This window comes from Centroberyx gerrardi, chromosome 23 (assembly GCF_048128805.1).
Source record: "Centroberyx gerrardi isolate f3 chromosome 23, fCenGer3.hap1.cur.20231027, whole genome shotgun sequence".
Taxonomy (NCBI): Eukaryota; Metazoa; Chordata; class Actinopteri; order Beryciformes; family Berycidae; genus Centroberyx; species Centroberyx gerrardi.
Genome location: NC_136019.1, coordinates 7,682,196 through 7,700,121, shown reverse-complemented (window position 1 = coordinate 7,700,121; position 17,926 = coordinate 7,682,196). Strand labels below are relative to the sequence as shown.

The window sequence follows — 17,926 nt, the reverse complement described above, 5'->3', positions numbered from 1 at the left end:
CAAAAATGCCGTTATCGGCCTTCAAAAGCCCTATTCTGAACACCTCAATACTCACTTATTTTTTCAAGTGACAAAATTTTCCGCTTTTATTTTGAAGCCTTTTCCGGTTTCGTTCTCTCTGTATCTAGCTTGACGCAGCTGCGCTTCTCTCGGAGCAAAACGGGATTCTACGGAGCCCCTCTGGGATTCGAATCGCGACTGAAAACAAAAACTCACAATCAATCACAGCAGAAGTGTCGCGGTTTCAAGTACTGAACACCATCTCATCCAGAAATACAATATAATTGTCATAGAAATCCTCTGGAGACAACCCTCCCCCTCTCCTCCATTTCCCCCCCAAATAGTGAAACAACACTGCGCGCCTTTGGTTTTAAAACAAAGACGAGTGAGAATTTATTTAATGGTTTTATCCACTTTGTCCCGCAGACAGCTGCTGCTCTGTAGCTGCTCTACGGGTTGGTGATTTCTCCCATTTAAAAACAAAACAAAACAAAACAACCCTAGGTCAGTTTAACAATCCAACCCCAAATCAATGGTGTCCCTGTCTACCCATCGGTGCTCCTCCTCCTGCATGAACCCCCCCCCATCCCTTCCTCCTCCTCCTCCTCCTCCTCCCCCCCTGGTCACACCTTCACTACCCAAGCAGAAGAAGTGTGTATTGCCTTTTTTTTGAGCACCAACACTGACAATACGGTCTGAATATGATGCATGAAGCACAGCGCTACTCAGAAAACAAACTCCAATTCCAAACCTATAATTTTTTTTTCCAGTTTCTTTTTAATCTCACAAAACACATGAATCTGAAACATGAGTTCATTTTCCTTCTGTGCAGCTAACAATCTCACCATTTTTAAAAACAGGGGAGAAGAAAATAATTTACACATCTCTTTTTTTTTCATCATATCTACAAAAATAAAATCAAAGACAAAGACTAAGGCTTTACAGAAAAAAAACAAAAAATTAACATATATAAAACAAGGGGGGTGTGATCTCTCTATATTACATGAGTGAACAAGATTTAAAAAAAAAAAAAAAAAAAAAAAGACAATGAGATGATAGTTAAAGACGTGTGTATGCATACAGTAGTTTGCACCGTGCGGGGAGTTTCTCTGTGCAACATCTTACAAAAGGAATCGGTTTTAGCTTCTTCTTCAGAGCCAGTTAGGACCACGACTTAGACGTCATTATATAAAGATAAAATGTATGAAAAAAAAGGAAACATTTAAGAGTATAAAGAAATTGAAGTGTAGAGGTAGAAATTGGAGATGAAAAATGCTGTATTCAGGTAGGAGGAATGGGGGGGGAAAGGGAGGGGCAGACGAATGGGAAAGAAAAAGAAAAACAGCTCGAATTCACCAACCATCTCAGACCGAGAGCGTCTAATTTTGTATTACACTTGAACACAACACGTGTTTAAGGTGTGTGTTAAGACATGTTGCCACGACACGCTGTCTGAGATGCTTGATAATCAGCAGCCAAAGCTTAAAGAAAAAAAGAAAATGAAATGAACTGTGTTCCCTTCAACGCTCTTGGAAGAGATATTTCACTTTGGTAGAAACATTTTGACATTTTAGCGCAAATACCTCTTGGAAGTTCACACATGGTCCAACAGTAATATTGTCTGTCCTGGGGATCAGTAACACTGCTCTCGTTTTCCACTTGGGAAAACCTAGTCTTGCATTTCTTTTTCACTCCTATACATGACTGGACAAACCCAGGTGGAGTCATACTTCTCTGAGGGGGGTAAAAAAAAAACAAAAAAAAACACCTGGACCCCAGAGGCAGATACAGTCAGAGGGTTCAGGACTCCTTAATACCGCTGACAGCGTGTTGGCTAAAGGGTGAAAACGTTCCTCCAGCGAGTGAAACATCACTTGAATGGTAGAATCAGTTTTTGGGTTCAGTTGTGTGTGTGTGCGTGTGTGTGTGTGTGTAGGGGCAAAATTAGCGCTGATTGTGTTTCAAATGTTAAGGAGCTCTCGGTTGGGCTTGGTTTGGTAGTTTCTGTTAAAGAGCCTGGGGAACTCAGTAAAGCGCTCCTCTATTAGTGTTAATAATATTTGAAACCAGTTCAAATAAAAGAGTCAGTCCAATGTGCTTCTGCCCAGATAGATGTGAGACAATGAGGTGCTCAGTACATATACACTATAAAAAAAAAAAAAAGCAAAAATATATTCAATCTGGTCTAAAAAAAAAAAAAAAAAAGAACTTCTCAACAAGCAAACATCGAAAAATGACTTCCAAAACTTTTTCTTAGCGAGTAGAAAGTCATTTCTTAAAGTTTTCCGGATAATACGTTCTCTTCTTGCAACAGTTGAAACATATTTTGCCTCTAGTGTGGATTAAATTAAATCAAAGCGATGACCTTTGAAAGAAAAAATTAAAAGAAATTCACTCAGCTTTAGTGTCTGGTTCCACAAACCTCAACAAAGGCTTTACTAAAGGGTTACACAACCTTTCTCAAAATAAAGCACATTAAATTACGCTCCTATATACTTTACAGCAGCAGTTAAATGAAATTGGCCTTCACCTAACCATGCTGCGATCAAGAGAACAGGAGCATATAATGTGTTGTTATTTTCCCCGACTCGGACCGTGTGTGCGCACTTAAGTCTTTCAAATTAGATTTTTTTTAATATTTTTTTTTACAGAGCTTTTCTTTTCTCCCAATAAATATAAGTTATTCTGTGCAGAGAGGGGGAGGGGAGAAGGGGGTGGGGTGGGGGGGCGCTAAAGATGCTACTTGGTAAAGAGCGTAGTCCCTTCATGGCTTTGGAGGGGGGGGGGGGCTAGAAGAATATAAACACTATGGTATTACCAGTGGGGGGTGGTGGTGGTGGTGGGGTGTTGGTTCACAGTATTTACACACACAATACAGCGGAGAGAGGCCTAAACGATTCACAGGCAATTTTTAAAAGCGACGTCGACAGGCAATGTTACCAACAAAATTTTTTTTTTTTTGGCAGCAATTTGATTGTGTGATAAATAAGTTTTCACTGAATATTCAAGTTTCAAAGTTTCAATCCGTACTCCCCGCCCCCCCTCGATTTCCCCCGCTGTTGTCGTCCTGGTTGCCGGCAACATTGCCCGTCTTGAACCTCGCTCCAAAAACGCGCCCTGCGTCAGTTGCGGCCTCGGCGAAACCCGAAACATGACGCGATCAGAGGAGCTGTGACGTCTCCGCTGAGCGCGCTCCGTCGCCGCGGCGATCCCTGTACGTCTCTAGAGCAGCGCTGATGACAAAAAAAAAAACAAAACAGACAGCGCTTCAGTAGTAAACAGCGCAGTAGTGTTTCTATAACTTAGGCAAAGTTTTATGAACAATCTATGATCAATATGAACCATATAATGATCGATAATGTTGCATTGATGGTTCCAAACAGCCGTCCCATAGCTTAGGAGAAGAGGACATACAAGTCGGCAATGGCTGCCCCTGTGGTGTTCCCAAAAATAGCACAAAAACGTCAACAACTAGTGTTTCTCCAGTAATGGGGGGGATATGAACGCGTTACATGAATGAAACGGTTAAAGTGATGTTGAACTTGGGTTGTGGAGCTTCCTGGACACGATAAAACCCCAAAATTGGCGATTCTGTTATCTGTTGCTCCGGTAGAGACGACTGGAGAATTGTGTATTTTGTTTCTCTCTCCATTCACTGCCATTATATTGCGAAACACGTCCGAAAATCACACTTCTAGCACACAAACGAATGCGAACAAAGCAGATTCTGACAATATATAAAAAAAAACTAGTCATGCTGCTGAATTGTTTTTAAGTGAATCGCTTTCTCTGTGTTATTAAACCTTCCAGTTTGAACAAGTGTAACACCAAAATCCGGGCATTAACCACACATAGAGTACTAGTATTTTTATGCATTGTCAGAATCTGCTTTGTTCGCATTCGTTTCCTCCATACAATGGCAGTGAATGGAGAGAAAAAAAAAAATTCTCCAATCGTCTCTACCGGAGCAACAGATTAACAGAGAATCACCGGTTTTGGGGTTTTATCAAGTCCAGGAAGCTACACGACCCAAGGTACTAGCAAAGCTCAACATCACTTTAAATGATGTGTGTGTGAGATATTGGTATCCTTACTGACAACCCAGTGCAAATAACCTGAATTATATAGACACAGTCCTTCGGCCTTGGTGGCAGGTGAACTCAGTGTAAAGCATGAAGCGATGAAGGGGGAAAACCCCCCCGGAGGCCATGTCGGCTTCCACTGCGTGTGCAGCATCGGCCCGTAGTAAAGCCAGTGGCGTCTCCAGTCCCTGACCTGTCCACTGTGGAGGACGTACGTACGTATGCATGACAGTGGGATGCATTGTGGGTAAAGTGCTGGGGTGACGGGTCCCTCGGATATTTCCTTAAAATCGACAGTTCAACACTTTTCTGCTCCCTTCCTTCAACCAGCTCTCCAAACCAAAATATACAACAACTCAGTCCTTTCGAAACGCAGCCGAACAAATCCCCACCGTGGTCGTTTTTTTTTCTACTTTCCGGTTCGAATTCTTCCGACTTTTCCTCTCTTTGCTTCTTCACCAGATCCTTCCTTCACTCTTTCAACGCTTTACTTGTCTTCCGCCTTTTTTTTGTTCCTTCATAGTTTTTTTCCTCTCTTCCCCTGGACTCCCCTCCTGCTCCAGAGGAGGTCAGAGGTCGCGCCGACCTCAGCGTTCCTGGGGCGTCCTTAGCGGCCCGTCCAGCTTCCTGGTATCCCAGGGCAACAGAAACAGTAACGTCTACGGTCCTTCCTGGGTTCTGCTCCATTGGCCAGTGCATGCAGGGATTGGGGTGCGAGGGGAGGCGGGGCTAGGGTGCCCGAGTCTGACAGTGGGTGCATATGGGTGCGTCTGTATGCCAACAGTCAAAGAGTGTGTGTCTATTAGTAAATCCACTCTGAGCTGATATCAGAATCCAGTAGACTGGATCTTGGGTTCTGCTGGACTTCCCTCCTTGCCTGGATGGGAGAAAAAAAAGAGAGATTTATAACTTAAGTGTGTAAAGCAATTGACATCAAAACATCGTCACCGTTGGTACATCACAGAAGACAAACCACTTTGACCTTTGAACCCCCCCCACTGAACTTCTGACCCCTCTCGCTCACCGTCTCCTGAGCCGCGGTCCAGAGATGGCGTCCTGGAGACGGTTGCCGGGTGACACGACCGGTCCTCTGACTCCTGATTGACAGAAGGCTCTCTGAGGGTTTTCAGAAGCTCATGATGGGCCTTCTCTATGTCCTGTGGAGGGGTGAAGAGACACAATTAATTGCAGCCTCTGCAATTTGGAAATTGCAGAAGTTCATATTGCGATTTTGAATTTTTTTCCTATTAATTGTTCGGCTCTACACCCCAACACGACTCGCCTTCAGCTGGTGCAACTTGCTCATCAACCCCTCGATGGTGTGGAAAATCTCATCCACGTTTTTGATCACGTGACTCTGGTGCCCGGTCTGCGATTGGCCCGTTTCCTCTTCCTGTTCCGGTTGCATAGCCTCTGATTGGTCGGGCGTTTCCTCCTCCGGCTGTGCCTGCGGTGACATCACTTCCTCCAGAGGCTGAGGGAAGTGGGTGGCGGTGGGGGTAGGAGGGTCGTTGAGGTCATCAGTGACGCTCTCTCCTTGCTCGGTAGGCATCACCAAGTAGAATGTGTTCCCTATAGCAGAGAGATGTGAGTATGAACACGGCATAATGACACTTACTCGCCACTGATGCATACAAACTAATTGGGGTGTGTGTGTGTGTAATTTCACCAGTACACTGGGCCAGAACTCTGTAAAATTCTGCGGCTACTTCTCCCTCAGAACAACAAACACAAGAAAGGAACGCTACAAGTTGCCTACAAATAGATAACAAGACCCAGACCCATAATTTACTTGAGAAGCAGATTTTCAATTTTTGTGTAAGCAACAGATAAACCGCATATTACATGAGCAGGAGAGACCTGGATCAAACAGAATTTGCTTGTTTGATATGCTTATCTCACGATACGATTCGATATGTGATATGGGCTTCATGATGTGATACAACCACAATACGATGTAATAAATAAAACCTCAATGACAACAAAGTCTGACGGCCTGAAATTATGTTTACTTCTGAGCCACAAATCTTTCTAGCAATGGCATTGGCTTGCTAGAGTGTAAACAACAATGTAAAAATGCCATTACAAAGTGCAAATAATATAGTTTCAATGGAGAGCTTGTGAAATTGTGATGGGCAACTACAGCAGAATAAAATGTAGCTAATATTGCGAAACTACGGCACTGGGCCCACTAGGACTACTTGTCATTACCCTGCGTAGTGGCCTCGCCTCTCGGCTCGGACGATTGGTCGGAGGGGAGGGTGACATCATCAGTGATGTCATCAGGGATAGAAGGAGAGCCCGCAACCACAGCTATGCACAGAGGACAGATGTGTGACGAAGAATTGTGTGTGTGTGTGTAAACAGATATGGGAGGTGTTTGAATGCATGTGAAAGAGAAGTGTGAGGCAGTGAGGGAGGAGGAGTTGAGATACAAGACCAAGTGTAGCGTGAGTGTGTGTCGTCGTGTTGTGAGGAGCAGGCAGAAAAGGAAAAGGAGCAGAAGAAGTGTGTGAGAAACAAAATAAACGAATCACAGAGAGCAGAGAATACATGCGGAGGAAGGCAGCCAATGCAGATACCCAGATTTTACCCACAAACAAGATAGAAACCACATTCAGGGTGAATTCACTTTCAGTTCAATCAATCAGGAACATGAACTCCAGCTGCAGCAATTGAGCATTTATGCCTGATTATTTTATTTTACTTTGGAAATAACGTTTTAAAATTTCCTTGAATTGACTGAATTGAGAGGGAACAGCCGACCCTGCCGGAGACTTAAAGATGATTATTTGATGACGGGTCTCTTTTTGAACGATTACCTTTCCTCACAACATGAACACTGGACTGCTCTGCGTCTGAGGGCGGGGCTTCCTCTGGCTCAGCCTCCCATTGGTCGGTGCTGAAATTGAGGACGGTCTCCAGGGACTCTGGCCTCTGCCTTTCGGTGAACGAGCTCCTCTCATTGGCCGTCTCGTTGGTGGGCGTGTCATCTGAGTCGTGGCTCCACCCGTCCTCTTCCAAGTCTCGGAATATCAGCTGCCTTAGTGCTTCAACTGTGAAGACACAAGAACAAGCACGACACATGAAGCAGAGGATTTCTGAAGGCTGATTACAAAGCAAAGAAAAGCACCAATAACAATTAATTGGCTACTTTTTTTTCTTTTTATAATTACAGGCTTACACTTAATGAAATCTAAAACACACTCACTTTGGAAATTTAGATTTAGATTTAATTAAACGCATGACATAAAATAAGATAAAAAACTAGCTGTGAATTAGCAGTGAAGTTATAGTAGGCCTACTAATCAAGCTAGGAATAAGCGATTATTGCTTCCTTCTCACCGTCTTGCAGAGCCGCCTCTGCCACTCCAACCGCCTGTCTGTCACCAGAGAGGAAAGCTTCTGATTGGTCTGTAGGTGTGGTGGGCGTGAGCGCGTCGTCATTGTTAGAGGAATTCGTCTCCATGGAAACTGACCCCTCCGTCATAGAGTCGTCTGGGAGATTTGAAACAGTTGGAGGGAACAACAGCTCACCGAGTCAGATACGGAGATCAAACATGATTTTTGTATCGTTTCACATAAATATATGCACACATAGCGGATGGTGACAGATTCATATTTGTGGATAATGATTACATGGTGCATCTCACCTGACTGGTAGACATGTCTGCCCGTTGAGACTGGGGAAGCGTTGCCTAGACTCGGAGAACTGTAGGTGACAAGGCACAGAAACACAAAGCTCACATAGGCTGTCACCAAGTTAAATGAAGTTAAATTACTAAATTAAGACTTTTCAAGACCCTTCAAATTCCAGTTAGAATGAAATATAAGAAGAATTGAAATGAAGTGAAATAAACGTGAAAATTAAAACACTCTGAATATAGTTGATTTCTCAGTGGAACAAAAAGTTACCAAGAATCCGCAATATTTTTAACCTTAGACTTAAAGTGCTATATTTAGTTGTATGCAAAATCTTTTAAGGCCTTGAGTTTAGATATTTTAAAATGTTTTCAGGACCTACAGACACACTGTCACACAAATAAAGGCTTTGATGACTTGAAATATTAGTAGGAATTTCAATTTCATTAAAATCAGTCAAAAATAGATCTATAAGAGGCTCCACCACACACTCAATAGCTGAGATTTGAGAGAAAAATATATAAGTCAGAGGCATAAAAGAGGGATATATACTGTAACATTTCAGTCACTCACGATATAGGTGTGGATCCGTAATTGGTCTGGGGTGACGAGCCACCAGCCAATGAGATGGTCTTTTCAAGTAAGTCTTTCCAGCTGGAAAACATAAAAATCCAACGTCAGCACCTACAGCAAGCATACATCACGGCAAAATAGATGTTACTGTATGCTGAAAAAGAGCTTGTGTGCTCAGCAAACCCTCCGGAGGTAAATACAGGTAAGAAAAAAAAACAAAAAACAAAAAAACAGATACAATATCCAGGATTGCTTACGTGTTTTTCTCTGATGAAGTCCCGGCCACCAGTTCGTAGATCTGCCTCTCTGTGGTGCTGATGACGTAGAGGGCCTTGTTGTCTGGGGAGAAATCACAAGACACAGGGAAGTCATCAGAAACACAGCAGGGAAACAGAAATGAGAGGGAGTTAGCGGGAGTTTGTCTTGCTACAAGGTTTTACCCCGCTGAGTAACCTGTGTATACCTCATGGTCACATTACATTGTTACCAGCATCATCAACTTACTACAAAATATACTGTGGCCACATTAGGATCATCATATTACATGAAGGCCCTGAGTCTCTATGTGTTTTCCATTTCAAAATATGATGCTTTTCCCCAGATCTGAATTACTTCTCATTATTAATAATACTAATAATAATGTGATGCTTTATTGATCCTTGTAGGGAAATTATCTTTTCATTTGATAGCCAGCAGTTCCTCATGCTTGGAAAGCCTAGCATAACAAAATGAAGTGAGGGCAAACCGCAATGTGGACTGATGCTCATATTGACCTATTTTGTTCTGGTATAAACACCAGAGAAGGTAAATTACGGTAGAGAGCGCAGACAAGTCCAACATGCTTAGCTACGGTTACAGGGACTGAAATCATATTTTTTTTTACTCCCTTAGCCGCAGAAATCTCTAACCTCACAGACTGGCAGATTACCAGAAGTCTGTCCAATAACGAGTTCCTTCTGAGTTCATGTGACTATTGTTTACAAGCCCTAGCTCACTTGTAATTGGGCAGTGTGAACCTAAACAAACCAAATACAACAATGAAAAAAAAAACTTTTCTTCTATGGTTCAGACCAAAGAAAACGTACTGTAGGTGTAACCCTCACCTGTGGCAACAGGGCGGACCAGCAGCGAGTCGAGCCTCACCAGGGGGCTGAAGGAGGTCTTGGTGTCTCCGCTGCCCCCCCCGCCCCCACCCAGCCAGCGGGACGGACACCGCAGCAGCAGCCGGTCGTCCGGGCCCCTCTGGAGCAGGACCAGGCAGTCTGACAGCAGCAGCGCCTGGATCTCTGACGGTGGGGATTAACAGAATCAGAATTCACTTTATTTGCCAAGTACAATAAATGTGCTGGAATTAGTCTGGACACAATATGCAGATTTCATTTCCAAAATGTATCCATTCTGGGGGAAAAAAATAAATAATTATCTGAAGTTCATCATTTGATATCTCTAACATAAAAAGGAACCAGTGTGTAAAAATGTATTTATTTTGTCTATAAGCAAGTAAATTACCTATCATAATTTAAGAAAGCGCACTAATCTGTCTGTAAATTTTGTACTATGAATCATTTTGTAAGAGGAGAAAAAGATGATTTTTTCTAATTTTGGAACAAATTCAATATCTTTATTGTCCCAAAGGGAAATTGGTTAAAATTTCTTCATATCAACAGCTAGTACAGGGACAGTGAGACTTTTAAACACTCTTAAACGCTCTTAAAATAGACACCAGGTCAGAACACACGATAGCTTAACAACAGTAATCTCATGAACTCTATTCAATCTGAATTGTACTCAGTTCTCTACTGACTGAGCTGACATGACGTGGGTCAAGTGCAGGAACTGTCCAAGCTTTGAGCGATGATGTTTGGTGACTACCACGGATTAGATTTAGAGGAAATGACCATAAGTTTAAGGAAAAAAGGAAAGGAAGCCTAATGAGTCTAGCCTAAAGTCCAGGAATTTGTTTTGGTGTTATTGGTGCAGGAACACGTTGACGACATAAGCACATAAATGGCTAGATACTGAATACATACCTAACGTCTTATCTTTGCTGACTTTCCAGGTGAGGGGACCTTCATGAATCATTCTCTTCGTGGTCAGGTCCAGACTCTATGAGAGAGAGCAGTAACACAAAGCACCATTACACAGGAGTGAGATCAGGGACCCCACAAAGCAGGAAAACCTTCTATTAGAAATGAATGTCAGCGCTGCAAAAACCCCATTCCTGAATTACAACACGAACAATACGCAATGAGAAAAATGAGTGAGGAAAGGAAGGAAGAGGAAAAGATGGAAAGAACAGATTAAAGAGCATAAACAAAGCGGTCACCTTGAACTGAGGGGCGGCGTCCAGCCTGCGCTGGTATTGGCTGAGGTGTTGCCGGTGTTCCGTTTCCCTGACGACCTCGTTGACAGCCTGCAGTATCCTGCGGCAACAAGCCTGGGCGCGCTGGAGCGGAGGGAGGTCCGATGAGCCGGCTATAGGAAGAAAGAGAAGAGGATCGGTCTTAAAATCACATCATAGCAGAAACAAAGAACATTTTATCATCCAAGATTAAATAAATGTTAGCTATTCTTGGCACAGTTTTGTTTGTGTGTGTATCAGTCAGCAAGTGTGTGTGTGTGTGTGTGTGTGTGTGTGTGGTCCTTCCTCACCCTCTGTGTGTTTGATGATATTGTCCAGCAGCAGAGGGTACTTGGTGAGTCTCTGCATCTCTGACACCAGCAGGTCTTTGAGCTGCAGCCTCCTACAGTGGGGACTGGCCTCACACTCCTAGAAATCAACACATCAACACGTAAAGAACATGACAATATATGATAGACCTGAGTCAAGAAACAATGTACTTGGAATCAGGCACAAAACCTATTTGCATGGCCCTTCACATCCTAACCACCCATGGGAGGGATTCAACTTTTTAGTCCACCAGCTACGTTGAATAATATATTTCAAATTCACCAACCATTTTGTTCATTTATATTGAATTTAGCCAATGCTTTTATTCAAAGTAGGGCTGCACAAATAATCATAGATAGTTGTATATCCAATTTTATGTTTCCACTATTGTGAAATTAAGTGATATTGAAGTGTTTGTTATATTTTCAATTTCACCGAAAGTCCCGGTGTGCTATGTCAAGCGCTTCCATTACGCAAGACCAATCACAACTTCTGAATGTGCAACGTGCATCATGTGACCAAAACGAAAGTCAAGATGGGGAGCCAGACAGCTCCAGTGGGAAAGAAAGAAGGAAACCTTACACAGACCATCATACTAGAGAGGAAAATCCTTCTCCTAAGTCTGAATGTGAAAACATTTTATTTCCTAAAAGTGGATCACTGTCTGTCATTTGATTTGAACCAGATATTGAGTTCAGATTCTGTGCAAAGTTTGTGTTATGGTTGTAGTTGCACCCCAAAGTAATAGCATAGTAATTATTTATTATTTGAATTTTGAAGGACCTCAATAAGAGTAAGACAGCAACAGTGAAAACAAGCAGCTGCTGCTTCTTTGAGAAATTCTGCGTTGAAAAAAGTGAAAAAGTGCAAATATACAGTATGTAAAGGTGCAAAAGTGCAATAAAACAGAAAGTGTCTTGATATTGAGGAATCATCGTGATCACAATATTTTGCTAAATAATCGGTATTAGCATTCCTGCCATAACCATGCAGCCCCAATCCAGAGCAGCTTGCAGTGAGTGAACAGGTTCAGTGTCTTGCTCAGACTAAGTGTGTATCGGTGTGTTAAATGGCTGCGGTGTGCGTGTTACCTGGATGTTAACTATGTTTGTGTGTGACTCCGGGTTTTACGAGGATGTATGTGTGTGTGTGTGTGTGTGTGTGTGTGTACCTGGATGATGTGGGCGAAGCGGGGGTCTTTGCGCTGCTTGTTCTTGATGAGCTCCAGAGCCTGAGACTGTTGGCTGCACAGCTGGGACGCCTGTTCCTGGAACTCCTCCCCAGCCACACCTTCAAACTGACACACACACACACACACACACACCCCCCACTGTTAGCACACTGTACATACTTCACATACAAATAGCTTTCATATTGTAACAAATTTGAAGGGATGACATGAAAATAAAAGGATGGAGAACAGAACTGATAGCAGGGGTTTTTAAACTCACCCTGGCCAGCATAACGTCCCCGATGTCCTGAACGATGGGAGATTCTCTTCGCTTCTTCATCGCCTCACACAGACTTGCTGCAACACAGTGATATGAAAACAACATTGAGGCACTGAAAGGACCTCGCTCAGGGAAAATAACTAAGTTGTTGCTCTGCCACAGCGACAACTCCAAAAATGTCACTAGTTACTCTCAATTTCTACTTGCCCAAAATGGATGTTTGGATACAGCAGATGTTCCATAGACTTCAGATACAATCACCAGGTGGCTGGTGGAACTGACCAATCAACCACCAGCCAAAATTAATTGTTTATTTCAAACACTGCCTAAGATTGTCCATGAAACTACTAAAAGAAAAAGAAAAAAAAAGACACTTAAAGCTGAATTCATTGGCACAAGGCACGACTAGTCTAGTGGGGTAATTAACTGACACCATATGTCTCCAAATTAAAGCCTAGAATACATATTGACATGGCAGAGCTGCAGGCAGAGATTAGCCTTTACAAGCCATGACCTTCTTACTTACTTACCATTCCTTATTATTATTATTGACCTTGCCATTTACAGCCCTGAATACACATTGACTCAAATTACAACTCACTTCATTGTGCAAACAGAAACACTGGCAGAACAATAAAAAACACACACACTGAGCGATACACAGATTCAATCGAGACACAGAGCAGCGTTCCTATAATTTTCCATTTCGAAATTCCATACTCTTCCCAGACCCGAATTTAATTTCAATATTTTGGTTAGCAGCTAATAAAATGTATCATTATAATAGCTGGGCAATGACTGTAAACGAGGTCAATCACTCAAAAGTTGAAGAAAACAGTTCCCAACTTAACATATGTGAATGTAACAGTATGTGAAATGACAGTGGTTCCAGAATTACATGTGTAGTCAAGTGTGTGTCATAGACTAAGCAGCATATTTCCCATGTTTTTCCATTGGATTTTTCGGTAATTCACAATGTTTTAAGACCTGGAAGCCGTAGTTTGCGTTATTTCGATCAAGCGGCCAAAACCACGGGTGAATTTTGAAGCCAGTAAGGAAGGTGGTGGTGACGGCGGCAGTTCCTCTACCGTCCGCTAGGGGCCGGCTCCAAAAAGACTCCAAACTTGACCCAACTCAATGGGACCACAGCCCGACTTCTCACTAAAAATATAAAGTCAATACATTTTTTTCGACAAGAGGTTATGGTCTCAGTAGCTAATTTCACTTCTTCTAATGTGTGTCCATATGTCGATTTTCAAAATAATTGCATCATTAACGGGTTATAACGGTTATAAAACGGGGTTGTTTTCCTAGTGATCGACAGGTCATTGATTACGGGCCAATAGGCGAATAATAGGCCAGTAGGCGGCGCTGCGGCTCTGCAGACAACCCACAACTCACTTTGGCTGCACAGTCTGGCTCCAAAAAACATGTCAGCATGGCAGCGATCAACACAATCTCCAGGCTTCAAAAAGGCCCTTCAGAAACCTATGGGTGATGTCACAGTCACTACGTCCATCTTTTTTTACAGTCTATGATTTTGAAACATATTCTATAGTACACAGATTTGCAGACTTTCCAAACCTGCGTAGGAACCATGATTCACACTTACACACACACACACACAGAGGGAGACTGACCGTGGAATTCGTAGACTTGGGGCAGGTTGGGGAAGATGCAGGCCAGCTCATCAGAGCTCAGCACAGACCTCATCTTCTGGAAGAAGACCTGGTCCAGGACCCTCAAGGTCCGCAGGTGGGACGCCTCGGTGGTGAAAAGCTCTGAGAGAGGAGAGAGGGAGGAGGAGGAGGAGGCAGAGAGGAGCAAAAAGAGAGGAGGAGAATGAATTACACCGTATAATACTGTATAACCTATAACAAGCCTCCGATTCAGTTCTGAAGTGCCCTGGTTCCAGACTCCAGAATGACTGACTGAAAGACTGAATTGTGTCCCACCGAACGCTGTCATTCTTGGTGAAGTTGGTAAATACACCCAGCATCAGTGTCACTGAAGATAACATCAGAGCGGCCGGATACATCAGTCACTAGTGATTGGTTATATTGACTTTTTTCCAGCTGTCTGTCTGTGTGTGTGTGTGTGTGTGTGTGTGTGTGTGTGTGTGTGTGTGTGTGTGTGTGTGTTTTGAATTGGAACTGTACCGTAGATGACGGCCTGTCTGTCCACCTCCCTGGGGCTGAGCGTGGCGAGGAGCTGAGGAGGCACCGTCTCCTGCCAGTTCTGACCGTCGCACACCTCCTCCTCCAGGGCCGCGGCGTCCGGCAGCAGGGCCAACGGGGACTCCACACTCCTACGCATTCACGTTTCGCCAGCACACACACACACACACACACACACACACACACACAGGCAGACGGACAGACAGACGAACAAACAGTCACAGGATGGGTACACACACACACATACACATATGTATGGACATAGAGCGAGATAGACAAACAAAAAGACACACAGTATGAGTGTGAATTCATAGTAAACTGTTTCCAATGGTAACTGGATTATTGTAATTGAATTATGATCTTTATCATCAATCAACAAGATTCTACAGTGATACCCACTTTTGTAGCTTATTCTACAAAGAAATAATTAATAAAAATAAATAAAATAAAGAACATGTGCAATAAGGTTGGGCAATACTCCTGTCAACCAATCGGCACCTCATACAGACCCGCACGCATACACACACATTGTGCACGGTGTAGGTGTGATGGCTTGAATTGAAATGTAGCTTTTAAATGCACAAGGAAGGGACATTGTTACATTTTAAACTACAGTATAAGTTCTTGCGGTCAAGAAAAGAAAATGCTGAACTACTATCAGTTTGTGGTGCATTCGCAACAGGAAGCAATAGCACAAGACTCTCAAATGGGGAAGCGCACACAGGGACAAAACCAGCTCGCCCCGAGGAAGGCTCTGGGAAATGTTGGGTGTGTTTCGACTGCCTTCTGTGTTGGCTCTAAATACATTTTAAAACCCAACTTGAGCGGAATTTTTTCCCCTGCTTGTGCTTCCCTATTTGAGCGTTTTGCTGTAGGCTACACTTTAAATGACCAAACTTCAACGTAATATGAATTGGCAGCAAATCGGCAAGGGAGTTTCCACCACAAGATCCCTGATGCATTCGTCCAATTGCCCAACCTTAATGTGCAGCTTGAGAAACAAAGCGGGAATGAGCATTTTCAATTATTTTCAGAGATTGTGGGGTTATTTTTTTCCCCTGTGCACCTACCCATTTCCGTTTCAGAGCACTTTGGCCCCTTGGGAAAGATGTCAACATAGAGCTTTGTATCAATCAATCTCTGATCAATCAATCATCATCTAGGCTATGTGGGGGGTGACGTGGGAACTCACCTGCGTCTAGACCGAGGGGTGTATGGGGGTGTAGGGTTCTCTAGGGACCTGAGTATGAGAGAGAGTGGAGAGAGAGATGATATGAAGTGAAACCCTACGTCGATCCCCTGCAACACACTGTGTATTCCGGGGGTGTTGTGTACGAGAGATATTTGGGATGTAACATTTTATGAAAGGGAAGGTTCAGGATTCTTAGAAGCTTATTTCATTGATGACTATTAACCCCCTCTGAAGGATGCCAAAACAGTTTTGGCACCCGAGTTTCATCTCTGAGAAATGAGCACAACTCTCCTGCTGGCATTTGTAAGAAACACTAGTGCAAGTCAAAGGGATATGAAACCTTTGAAAGCTTTCTCAGAGGCAAAGACTCTGGTGTGAAAACGTCCTGAGGGGGGCTTGGTTAGTGAAACACTTCGAAAAACCTTACTTTTAATGAATGAGTAGTGAGATTTACTCTGCGTGTGTGTGTGTGTATTGCATCCGTACCGTGCAGAGCTGCTGGACGCAGATGACGAGGCGCTGTGCTGCAGCGGCCTGAGGCTTGGCCCCTCCCTCTCCTCCCCGCAGTCCTCCATGTCCACGTCGCTACGGGAACGGGGGACAGACTCCGCCCCCGCGGCCCCGCCCCGCCGACGCCCCTCCCCCTGAGCCTTCAGCGACTCGCTACGAGCCAGACGCACTGAGACCGTAGGGCTGAGGGAGAGCGAGTGAGAGTGAAAGAGAGACAGAGAGAGAGAGAGACAGAGACAGAGAGAGTGAGAGAGTGAAAGAGAGAGAGTGAGAGAGAGGTTGAAAGAATGAAGGAGAGACAGAGAACAGAGATATAAAGGGAACAGAATTTAAAACGCTGTGTAGGATTTTATCACTAATATATCACTGTGAACCTAGTTGCGATGACATATTTCAAATACTCGCAATTGAGGGCATTGATTGCCGTTACAAGCAGAAGCCCCAATGATCTGCTTTGTATTTTTATTTGGTCCATTCTTTAAGCAGTCTACTTGTCTGGGTCCAGACCTTTGACTCCGCCCACTCCACCGAGTTGACTGCTTCTGGTCTGGCGTCGTGACATGAAACAGCGGTTTCTCTCGGTTGAAAAATGATCGGTCCAATGAGCGCTGGGGGGGACTAACGATTAGCCAATCAGCGCCACGGGCGGGACTAACGCCGTTGTCAAGCTGTTGTCAAGCTGTGCGCCAGAACCAAGGAAGAGTAATAACAACAATGGCGACCGCTGTAGACGAGGTAGACGCTGCTATCGAGGCTGTTCTAAATCAATTAAAAGTACCAATTACTTTGAAATCCGAACAGCACTCTGCTTTGAAGGCATTTATTCAAAGGGGAGATGTTTTTTTTTCGCATCAGTGTCGACTTAAAATGACGTTAGATTCAGGCGGATACGTTGGTCTTTAGTGACTGGTTAGGGAAAATCGAATCCCCCTCCCCCACGGAAATCGGTTAGAGTGGAGGCAATGTCAGACTGAAGATGGAAATGGAGTGTAACGAGTTGACAATTCTGTCTGATATCAGGCAAGCAATCTACCAAAGAACAACAACAAAGAAGAAGATATAATAACATCTGGGAAAAAGTAAGCAGCTCAAATAAAACCTTGTGCAAAACACTGAAGCATCACATCACATCACATCTACCTTTCCATGCTGTCTTCTCCCAGGCTGCTGGAGGAGAGTCTCTGGGGGTCGGCAGCGTCGGCCCCCTCCTCCCCCGGCATCTCCGTGTGATTCTCAAACTGCTGAATGATGTTCCTCACACTGCCGGGACGGACTGCAGGGAACACACACACACAGGTTACTTCATTGTACAGTAGAATAAAATAGCACACAAGCGGGCTGACACAGGGAAAAAAAAAACATTTCCATTGTGCATAAAATGAAAGTGGAACTCAAAATAAACCTCACACATACTACGTATAGTCTCCGCAGAACAGCTTAGGTGGGAATGTTTGTTGAGTAACAAAATTGAACTAACTAAGGAAAAAACAAAAGGAAAAGAGAAAATATGTACCTTCGGTAGGCGACAACGGGACATGGAATGCTACAAAACCAAAATGAACCAAAAAGAAACAATGGAATCAGAAAAAAACAGAAACCAACGAAATGTTCATAAATAAATAAATAAA

The 17,926-nt window shown here is 43.6% G+C and overlaps 1 protein-coding gene across 1 annotated transcript in view; it reads right to left on the bottom strand.

The window, feature by feature from the left end:
* Positions 1-1,010: 1,010 nt before the first annotated feature.
* Positions 1,011-17,926, bottom strand: part of arhgef11 (Rho guanine nucleotide exchange factor (GEF) 11) — a 31,252-nt gene continuing 14,336 nt past the window's right edge. The window contains exons 21-40 of the mRNA XM_078291806.1: positions 17,812-17,841; positions 17,439-17,571; positions 16,275-16,481; positions 15,789-15,836; positions 14,579-14,727; positions 14,060-14,200; positions 12,420-12,496; positions 12,140-12,265; positions 10,950-11,067; positions 10,624-10,772; positions 10,328-10,403; positions 9,401-9,583; positions 8,555-8,636; positions 8,298-8,378; positions 7,736-7,794; positions 7,428-7,580; positions 6,905-7,138; positions 5,365-5,654; positions 5,107-5,239; positions 1,011-4,959 (exon numbers count right to left, since the gene is read on the bottom strand). Of these exons, the coding sequence (XP_078147932.1) occupies positions 4,910-4,959; positions 5,107-5,239; positions 5,365-5,654; positions 6,905-7,138; positions 7,428-7,580; positions 7,736-7,794; positions 8,298-8,378; positions 8,555-8,636; positions 9,401-9,583; positions 10,328-10,403; positions 10,624-10,772; positions 10,950-11,067; positions 12,140-12,265; positions 12,420-12,496; positions 14,060-14,200; positions 14,579-14,727; positions 15,789-15,836; positions 16,275-16,481; positions 17,439-17,571; positions 17,812-17,841 (2,519 nt within the window). The 3' untranslated portion in view covers positions 1,011-4,909. The remainder of the gene's footprint in view (positions 4,960-5,106; positions 5,240-5,364; positions 5,655-6,904; positions 7,139-7,427; positions 7,581-7,735; positions 7,795-8,297; positions 8,379-8,554; positions 8,637-9,400; positions 9,584-10,327; positions 10,404-10,623; positions 10,773-10,949; positions 11,068-12,139; positions 12,266-12,419; positions 12,497-14,059; positions 14,201-14,578; positions 14,728-15,788; positions 15,837-16,274; positions 16,482-17,438; positions 17,572-17,811; positions 17,842-17,926) is intronic.